General features: G+C 32.1%; 1 protein-coding gene across 2 annotated transcripts in view; it reads right to left on the bottom strand.

Moving 5' to 3' along the window:
- Positions 1-11,271, bottom strand: part of LOC106469751 (gamma-tubulin complex component 3 homolog) — an 87,186-nt gene that overhangs the window by 51,341 nt on the left and 24,574 nt on the right. For both annotated transcript variants that reach the window (XM_013930261.2, XM_022398306.1), the window contains exon 5: positions 6,562-6,639. In XM_013930261.2, the coding sequence (XP_013785715.2) occupies positions 6,562-6,639 (78 nt within the window). The remainder of the gene's footprint in view (positions 1-6,561; positions 6,640-11,271) is intronic.

Raw genomic sequence — 11,271 nt, 5'->3', positions numbered from 1 at the left:
AACAATGGAGACTATTTCATATAATAAATGTTTTGTTTTGATATACAAGTTTTTCAGGTTTTTTCATCTAAGAAAACGATATTAATTTCTTGACAACCTAATATATCAGGAACATCACATGTGTATTCTACATACCTTAACTGCTTACAAGCCAAAGAAAATAGTTCAAAAAATAAACAAAGAATAAATTTCTAACACACAAAATAGGTAGAAGGCCATCATTAAAATATATATTAACTTGATGCTAATTTTCACAGTAAATGTCCTGGTTATGTAAATTGTGCAATATTATGTCACTAACATAGTTTCAAATATACATAAAATTCAAGCTTTTATTTTCTTATACATCTTGTCTTTGTTTAATAAATTGAAGAACTCAGGCTTAGCTACACCTTCCAATCTGCAGCCTTGCACCCTAACTACCAGACCATGTCAAATTCAGTCTAACAATTATAATATAAAATATGAATGAAAATAACTTTCAAGAAAGATTATCTAAATAACAATATAAATTTTTAAACAGTTTTATTTTACAAAAATTCTGTAACCTTGTGTTAAAACTAGTGCTTGATTATTTGATATAATTAACTATAAACAGTGATTACATCGATTACTGTCATGTAAATTAATCAACTAATCAAAAGTATTATTAAATCACTTAATCAAAATTCCAGTTATATAGACTGTCATGAAAATAATCAACTAACTGAATTTAGCATTTTTCTTTTTTTCAATTATTCCAACTATTTAGGTAATCAAAATCTTGTCGCCAAACTTGCTCACTATATCTTGTTATGGCAAAGCTACTAAAGCTATCTGCCACTGTAATTAGTTTTGAACTGAAGGAAAGGAACTGTCTGGCAGCATCTGCTACCAAATTGTTTTTGTTATCGTTGTTAAATTTCTGACTAAATGGAAGGCAATTGGTTGGCAGTACCCACCACAACCAGCTCTAATTAAAACTGATATATAAAAAGTATATTGATTTTCGTTTTGTCATTTTACCTCTTTCTAAAAATAATTCTTTCCTGAGTTATATCTTATTTAAATCCCCTTTTCTACCATCAAAACCAATTATATTAAACTTGGACTACTAATTTATATAAGTAATTATCAGATTTTCCATATTACAACTTTTAACTTGGTATCTGTATCTTCATGAAATTTGGCAAGCTTTCAGTAAACACGACAAGCATTTTTTACACCAAAAAATAAATTATTTAATCAAGTATTTTTGTCCATGAATATATGGAGTCAGTGTTTTATGCTCTAAATTGAAAGTGATTTTTTTTCATTTTAAAATTAAAAGTTTTCCTCAAACCCTTCTAAGTAAATATCAAACTTTTTTTCCAAGTTATTTTCTCTACCCCAACTCTATATGAACTCTGTCAATTTGAACGATATAGTAATCACCATAAAAAACACATAATATATCAAAATTACCTTTTTCTTTCTACATGACTGCAGATTGTAACAAAAAATAACAACTGTTTAAGGCTCATAACACATTTAATTTTATTGCTTTGTTGCCCTGTCTAACTAATAATCCCATGATAAAAGCTGTAAATAACTTGTCAAATGAGTAGCTCACATTACCATATTGAATGACATAAAGCACAAGTTACTTGCAAGCATACTCTAAGGATAATTTTTATTATCTTACTTAATCTAACCTAATAATTTTTACACTTTAGTTGCTTTTATAACAATAAGTAAAAATATCCTTAAAAAACAAGAACAATAGTACGTATATTTGACCTCTTGTCTTTTGCTGGCAGTTACCAATGGAATTTAAGCCTAATTGTTTCATAATTATGGTACTAGTAAATTAAACAATTTTTATTTATTTAAATAATTCACCTAAGAACACAGAATAATAACACACACAAAGTAAATAATTTCCTATAACTATTATAATTTAACTGGCTTTCTAATTAAGGAAAAGTACCTTAAAATAATCCCCTTAACTCCTTGATTTGAGGTTTCAAACTGATGCCAAAATAGCTAATACTTTATACTGAAAACAATGTAACATTAAACGTCTTTCCATTGGTTATAAATAAGATAATATAAAATGTCAAAAAAAAAACTTTTGGTAATTTATGAAAGAAGGGATGTGATAGGTGTGTGTGTGTGTGTGGCAAGTGGATCTGATTTACTTGTTTATGACTTTGTAAACAAAGATTGAAGGCTATAAAAATTAATTTGTCTTTGTAATATCTATATCATAATGAGTAATTTACATTAAACTCCATACTTCAGAGAGAGATGGTAAATAAATTAGAGAAGAGGAAAGACCTAGAGAACAAATGCTACAATTCTCATAAAAGGGGGTGATTGAGGATTTAATATATTTATTTACACAATTAAGAAAATAAAACTTCTGTAATATTAAAATTTTATTTATTAACTATGTTTTGATGCAAAGTTTATTTATACACACTGATAATAAAGCAAGTTAATTAAATTTTGAATGTAACTCTTTAAAGGTTATGACATGAGTATTTTCACCCTATAATGAGGACACTATTTTTAAAATCCTTTCCACGACCTTCAAAACTTAATTAAATCACTTCACTATTAATATATTTTAATGAGATTATTATCATGTATCTTATAGTTCAAAGTTTAATATTATCTTAGTTTTTATTCCTTTATTTCAAAAGAAAAATTGAAAGCAGTAATGAAACCTCTCACTTTTGTGTCACTGTCATAATATAAGAGACTGTTTAGTTTAGATATAATCGATTAATTTATTTTGTGAGTGAATATTTTATAATTGTTTAGTTTTGTTATAATAAGAGTTAAAAGCAGACGACTGTAGGAAATTATGTTTCTAATTCATTGATATTGAGACTACCTAATGTCGCGTGCAGTACACTGACATTGAGAATAGAGATTTCTAGAAGGCAGGCAGACAATTAAGTGATAAACATATTGTTACGTCTCTGTTTGTTTGCTAATTTCCCACTCTATTTTTGTATATATAAAGCGAAGACATAATTGCAGATAGATAGATATAGAGACAGGTAATTGAGCCAAGTGAGCGGTAGTGACGGTAATATAAAGTGTGTGTTTTGTTATCGAGATTGCAAATGTATTGACTGTGGAAATTCTGTGTATTGCAAAGTTGTATTGAGAAAGAATAAACTAGTTTTATTTAAGAAAGGACTTGTATTGCTGAGGTTCCTCGGGAAGAATCTTTACGCATTTGGCAAACACTAGAGTTGCCAGGAACAGTCATGATCCTTCTAGAAACTCATGACATGTTACCAGCATCACGTGACTTCCGCTGTCGTAACAATATACATAGAGTTAGATTAGTGGGAAAAGCAGACAGACAATAGCAGAAGAGAGTAAAGTTGTGGCCAAGGAAAAGTTCGGCGTGAAGTTAACTGCCTTTTATTTTAACAATTGGTGAAAAGAATATATATTTTAAATTCTGACAGTCACGCGACTCATGAGTTATAAACAACAACAAAATTCAGTCAAGTATAGCTTGAAGCATAAGCATAGTCATGTACCAGTAAGTCTATACAAGAATGTAGTTTACTTGACCTTCTGACACATGTGTTTCAAAGTAATTTCACTGAATGCAGCTGAAACAAGAAATAAATTTTATCAACCCCTGACAGGTGCCACACCCACCTTCCTGGTTGAGCTTTAGAAGTTACATTCACGTATTTATAGTCATTAAATAAATAATCAATGGTAAAGAATAAGAAAGGAAAATAAAACTATAAGTAAAAAGGTATAGGCGTGAAATTTACAAACATGTCCTAAGGAAGATATTTTAAGATTATTCAAAGAAAAGTTAAAAGGTATGCACATATATCGTTTCTTAATTTTAAGCATTTTATTCCACTGTGCGTCAATAATAACAGTTAGTGATATGGTAGAGTAAACTGAAAATAAAATATAAATATTTACCTTAAAAAACATTTGATATTCATTTAGGAGGTTCTAGATATTATGCAAATAAAATGTGAAAACTGTAATATCAAAAAATATTTTTATTTTTTCTCATGGAAATCACATTGAAAGTGAACTATTCAGAGACTAAGCACAAATAACTACATTACATAATGAATTTTTAGTAGTAGTAGTAAAAAAATCAAAATTATTTTAATTTTTCTCAAAGTACATATTTTTATGAAAGTTCTTGTCAAGTTTTAAACAATTTTATCCACTGGTTTTATTATTAGAAATAAATTTAAAGAGAGATAAGTAACGTCCTTCAGTCTGAAGCACATTGCCATGATTGGGTTAACCTAATTACAGTGAGAGGGTTAGAATACATTTGGAGCCTCACTACATTATTACATTCTATATCACATCACCACAGCTAATCATTCTTTCAATTTGTAACCATAGTTTCCATTGCAAAATACTGTCATGACCAAAAAACATCACACCTCCCTGCAAACCTTCCATAACCTATCTAGTATACGAGAACAAAAGTTCCCAACACCTGTTCAACAATCCGATTGCACAGAAATCCACAGTCACTGCATCAGCAACTTGACCAGTATGTCTTTGAATGGAATAGCATGAATACTACTTTCATTCTGTAGTTGCTTGAGGTATATGACTGTTGAATGGACATCATGGAAGCAATATGAATACACAAGACTTGTGTCTCTATTCCAGATGGAGATCTGTCTTAATCATGTTACACACTGTTGCGTGGAACAAGTGCATGTCTTTTGCTACCAACCTTTGTGTTCAGAAGTTCTCATCTTTTACAAGATGCTGCACTTGGCTTATCACAGCTGGGGTAAAACTTATTACAGGTCTCTTCTGGATGCTCCTGGTGCTCTGAATTGATCCATATTCCTGTCTTGGAAATTCTAAATCCTTGATCTCAACACATCTTTATGATCTGAGTGTATGAAGTTTTATGTCGAAAAGGATTGTTACATACCAAATATTTTTGGTGGCATCACACTAACTACAAAATGCCTAACTATGTCAAAATGTAGTTTATATAAAATCATCCCAATACAACTTTAAATTGATAGTAGTTATCACATAACTTGCTGATTTGTACATTTAGAATAATTTTAACCTATTGTATGCAACTATCTGTATGCTTGTAACAAGTCTCAAAATAACTGACTTCTATATTCCTTCATTTTTTGTACTTCAGAATTTCTTAATGGAGATTAAAAAGCAGAGCAGTTAATTTGACTAAATGATTACCTATGAGCATCAATTACATCAATTAGTGAAATAAAATTATTGATTTATCAAACTAACAATTAAATTGATTAATATCATTAAAATAACCATAAGTGTTTCTAATTATTAATATTTTTGATTATTTTAACCATCCAAGTAATCAAAATACTGTCATTATGATTTCTCATTGTTGTTTTTAATAAATTCAAGACTACTCAGCATAATCAAGTAGTTCCACAGCTCGCAAAAATGATATCCCATTAATTGCTGAGCTCTGTTATAGGACAAATTGGGTTAGTTTGAATATAACTTAGAATAGGACCAGGTTTGAAAATATTTTTATTGGTTTGCTGTAACCCTAAACTGATTTAAAATGTGGGTAGGTAGGGGTAAGTATTCTTGTTTTCAAATTGCTTGACAAAAAAGAATTTTGGAAATACCACTAGTTCTGTGATCACCTAAAAAATAACATGTTAAACCATGAATACAATTACTATCAACATTTTTTTCTATGAATAAAACTACAAAAATTTCAAATTCTTTTGCAACACACACTTGCTGGTCAATATCGACCTCAATCGATGAAGTTGAATACACTGTTGCAGACAACTTTATGGTTTGTTCTTCTATTTCATCTCATCCACCAAGTAAATCTACAAGTTCTTCTCTCTATGTGGATAAGTTTCCAATCGGAATTAATTTGTTTGTGATCCTTATCCTCAATCTGCAGGAATGTTTTTTTCAGAGATGGATACACTGAACAGACCTGTTCTCACTATGTTGTTGATGTATGCTCATCAATAGTAAATTTTCCCCTACTAGGTCGGGTGTTTATTAGTTTAGCATGAAGGGTCCTGGAGACGAGATAAACCATATTGTCAAATCTCAGTGCATATGCTAATCAGATGAGCTGTTGATTGGTAATCAGGTGATGCCCTCCCATATCGTCACAGACTACATGAATTTTCAAGAAAAAATATTCTATCCATAATATGAGAATAAAAATTTTAAAGTCAGCTAATTTTGTTAGATGGGACGGTATGTCAGTAGAAATTGGTGAAAATAAAAATTTCCCTTGTCATATTGGCAAAAAACTCTCAATTAGCCCCAATTTCAGATGGTCGGTCAGGTTATAGCTAACAAAAATATTTTTAAGCCTGGCTTAATATAAATATATTAAAAATATTGTTCTGATAGTCTTACATTATACTCTAACAAAACCACTTTTAGTCAATTTAATATACTTAGCGCAAAGGTCTGTGTGATGTGGCAGTAACAACATTTGAATTCTTGTAGTAATAGTAAAAATAACTGCTTAAGAAATGCAGTTTGAACATAGAAACTAGAAAAGGTGGAAAGAATTACTGATTAAAAAAATACCTTAGTCTGATACTTGTTACTTAAACCTGTCAGATTATACAGGAAACACAAAACTGCCCAACGATTCTTCAGCACAATCTGCAATAAAAATTTACTTTTATGAATTTAACTTTAGAACATGTATACATTGTTTAAGAAACTACAATTACAAGTACCAACTATTTCAACCTTTATATATTAGATGTGAAAAAAATATTTACTTAAATGTTATCGCTGAAAACAAAACTTTGAAATGGAGTATTATATAATAAAAATGCCCTCACTAAAAATTTTAAGTTTCACTTATATGGTCTCTGGTATTGTGCAGTTTAAAAACAAGAGAATAACAGTACTTATCTCTACAATACTAAAAATATTAAACATTAGAATATCAACCTTTAGTCTGACATAAATCAGAATTTATAAAATCAACATACCTGAAATTCAGATATTATATTGTATGTTTTATGTATCAAATGGATGAACTTAAACTTGCATGAAGCACAATGTAATATTTGGATCAGTTGAAACTGTGACTTTGATACAATTTTACTTCAAAACATCACATTTAATAAACAACTTAAAAATGTTAGTTTCTGTTTTGATACTCAGTGTACAAAAAACTAGATGTTAAAACCATGTCACGATTCTATGACAACCATCTAGTACAATTTTCAAAACCAGATGGGTCTTTACTGGTCATCAAATTTGACTATACAGAATAATTACAGAAAACATATGATTCATTATGAATAATAATTTAGTTTTTGCTATCTACATAAGAAAATTGTTTTATACCATCCATGTTAACAAAATAATTTGAAAAACTTAAAACATTTTAGTTGCTGATAATACAAAAAGTTGAAAAAATTAAAATTGACATTGATATTATTACTATAAATTAGTCTTCACCTTTTTTTTTTAATTGTTCTAAACAACTTACAAATACATACATTTTCTTGAAAGATATTCAGTATGATACTTCTTGGCTAAGTATTATAAAATTACTACTATACTTTCTGTTTTTCACCCATAAGGTAATGCCTAAATTGTTCAATTAAAGTAATAGGTTATTGTTTTATCTGTTTTATACATATTTTTACCAAGAAGCTCTCTAAATAACAGCTCTTATCTATTTTGTTTGTTTGATTGTTGTTAAGCACAAAGCTACACAATGGGGTACATGTGCTCTACCCACCATCAGTATCATACTCAGTTTTTCACTATTATAAACCTTCAGATTTACTGCTGTGCAACTGGGGGAACTCTGATCTATTATTAAGAAAAATAATGTAGTTAGAGCATAGAGCTCCTTGTGAAATTAAACTAATAAACTAAGTAACTTAGTTTAACATAAGCACAATATAACTAATTAAAAGAGAGAGGAAAGTACTAAAAAAAGGAGAAAAAGAATGGATAAAAAACTTAAATGTAAATGTTTTTAAATACAAAACAAAAGAAAACTATTTCTATTTTTTAGCAGATGCTTTTCTTTCTTTTTTTTTAAGTTTTAATAATAAGCCACTGAAGGTCTTTGGTACGTATTTGGATGGGAGTTATCTTTCTGGGGTGATTGGAATTTTGTGGTATAGGTGTATAAAGTGTGCAAGTGCTTATAAACATGTATATGTATTATTACTATTTACTCATAAATGCTTAATTTTTAATTATTTTCTAAAACATAGAACAAAAAATAAAAAAGTACTTATGATGTTACAAAATTGATTTGTACATGTGCATCATACTTGCTAAGCCTTGCTGTAAACCTCATTTATTCTCTCAAGTGGAGGGGGAAGAAAAGTTAACATTTTCCTAAATTGAAAATGTATTTCCAATAATACTTACCTCCACTGACACTTCACCACCAGGGTTTCTGTCTTTGCCCATCTAAACATTAGGCTAATTTTTTTCTCGCTTGCTCCAGTCTTTTATATCCCACTCAATTGCCCTTGGTGAAATACTTTCCACCTATGTCAATGCACCTTCTATCCTGGTACTGTATATAAGCACCTCATTCAGATAATCTTATCACTTTTTCAAGACTGATACCATCCCAGTCTCTAACATCAACTCTTGGTGGGGAGGAAGAGTGGGAGAGTGTCAGCAGAGGTATTATTGGAAATGCATTTTCCATTTAGGAAAATGTTAATTTCCAAAACATACTGATCTCTGCTGCCACTTATAGCTAGAATCCCACACATTGAGAAGGTGGACGGGCCAGTGAGGACATTATCCATACAGAAAGCATCTGCATATATCAGGGGTGTACCAAGATAAGAGTGATACCTGAGAGGGGGAACTGCACTACATCCAGAACAGTTAGCTCTTCACCCTGAACTTAGTTCCTGTATCAAGAGTGGAATAGTACATGAGTAATCATCACTATAGGCCAGCCCCAACCAGATAGCCAAGGTTCCACAACTCAATGTGATAAAGACTCCCTAGCTCTACTTGTAGATTCTGGGGGTAATGCGTGGTGGAGAGTTCTGAGGAACAGTGCTCTGGAAATAGTGCAATAGGTTAATCAAGTTTCCTAAAATTTTTTTATAAGCAAACTGACCATGTTTTATTCAATTCAATGATCGGCAGGATCCCCTTATGCTTTACTCATGATAGTCCATGAGTGGCTGTCCAGCATTGTACAGTAATACCATCCAGTCAGCCTCTAGGTGGTCTTATGGAACACCTCATTTTTACAGACCCTGTTGCAACTGAAATAAAGTATATTGAATTAATGGTTGCTAGTGCAGAATTGGTTTGATAAAAGCACACCAGCCTGAGCAACACTCGCAACAGAGTGGAATTTTGTGAAAACAAGGTAAGGGACCCTGGAAAGTAAAGAGACAAGAAGAGGAGAAAAAAAATTACTCGCCCATCTTTATAATCTAGCAGATGTGGTCAAAACAGCTACAGGGGGTAGTTGAAAACCCTCAAAAGAAGAAACTGCCAGATCATGTAAATAAGTGAGAGAAAAATATTGGGAGAAGTCCATATACCAGCCCGCACGATGTCCTCCAGCAGATAATTCAATCAGGCAGCTAAAGAGTTAGAAATGTGATGAATCTGATGAGACGTTACTCACAGAAGTTTCTTCCCTGTAAAGAAAGTCCAGAATGAGCAATATGGATCAATTTGCAAAGCCACCTCATCAACGTAATCTGGAATAAATCTCGGGAAACTGAAGGATCCCAATGAATAAAGAGTATTTTAACCTTTCAAAAAGAGTTAGTTCAAGCCACATAACACTTAAGGCCTCTGACAGGACATAACAAACGATCTGGGTCAGATCGGTCATAGAAGTGAGAAATAGCTGGCAAATGAATTGGTGAGAAGGATTCATCCCCTTCCCTGACTGCCAGTCTTAGGAAGAAATGACCTATCAGGATATAGCAGAACATAAGTGGAGTGATAAAGAGTCTTGGGCACATGTAGTGCAAACAACTATGACCTATGATGTCTACATGCCAGTAGTAACAAAAAATACACTTTATGGGAAAGGTGATACATGGTACATGAGGCTAAAGGCTCGAAAGGATTGAGACAAAGCATGTAATACCACCTTAATATCCCAGTTGGGTAATTGAAAAGGCCATTGGGACAAAGGGCTCTAAACAATTTGAGAAGGTTGTATAGCACTGGGGATTCTAATACTTTCCCATGCTTAGAAAAACGAAAAGTAGTCAATAAAGCTACCTTACATAAAGTGACAGTCAAAAAAACCAGGTCAAAAAATGAGAAATTGGTGAGCACTTTTGGGTGAAGAGGGTTCAATTTCTTGAGACACCATTGGTGAGAAGTGTGCTATTTCCACTGATAAATTGCCGTTGTGAGTCTACAGATAGATTGAGACAAATACAAGGCAATTTTAGAAGTCAAACTCTGATGCTGTGCAAAGGACCACATAACTTCCATACATGAAGTTTTGAGTTTGGGAATGTCTGGGTGCAGAATGTTGGATCAAGGTTGCTTCAACAGAGATATCTTAAAAGGAAGAGATAGAGGTGGACACTCTTGAAGATAGTGTAAAAGAGGAAAACCATGGTTGGACTGGCCAATCTAGAACTACCAACAGCACTTGACAAGAAATGGATCAAATCATAACCAGAACTCTGGGTCACAGACGAATTGGGGGAGAGGCATAGAGGTGCAACCCCATCCAATTTTGACTGAATGCATTTATTGTACAAGCCTCAGGATGAGGTACTGGGTACCAAAATATCTGTAGTTGAGAGTTTTAATGAGTGGCAAATGCATAAATCACAGGAGTCCTGAACTGAGAGCAAATCCACTGGAAAACCTCACGATGGAGCATCCATTCAGTTGGGCCAAGAAATGTGACCTGCTATTAAATTCATCACTTCTGGAAAATGGCAAGCCAAGAGGCTGATATGATAGGATTGAGCCCAGTAAAGAATAACCAAAGTTCAAAAATTAAAGGTCCAGAGAACATGTGCCCCTTGTCAGGAAAAGTAAGAGATCACTGTGGAACTGTCAGAATGAATCATGACGAATTTCCCCTTCAATAGATCTAGACCTTGAACCATTGCCTGTGGAAGGAAGATTTGTCTTCCATCCATAGACCTTGGAATTCCTGACTGTCAACATATGCACCCCATCCCTGAAGTGAGGCATCTGTGAAGAGATGAATCTTGGGACTACTAGCAGCAGGAACTACTTGATGGACACTTAACTATTACTAGCAGCAACAACTACTTGATGGACACTTAACTA

This window comes from Limulus polyphemus, unplaced genomic scaffold (assembly GCF_000517525.1).
Source record: "Limulus polyphemus unplaced genomic scaffold, Limulus_polyphemus-2.1.2 Scaffold3641, whole genome shotgun sequence".
Taxonomy (NCBI): Eukaryota; Metazoa; Arthropoda; class Merostomata; order Xiphosura; family Limulidae; genus Limulus; species Limulus polyphemus.
The sequence above is the reverse complement of the archived record's forward strand: the minus strand, read 5'-3'. Positions and strand labels throughout refer to the sequence as shown.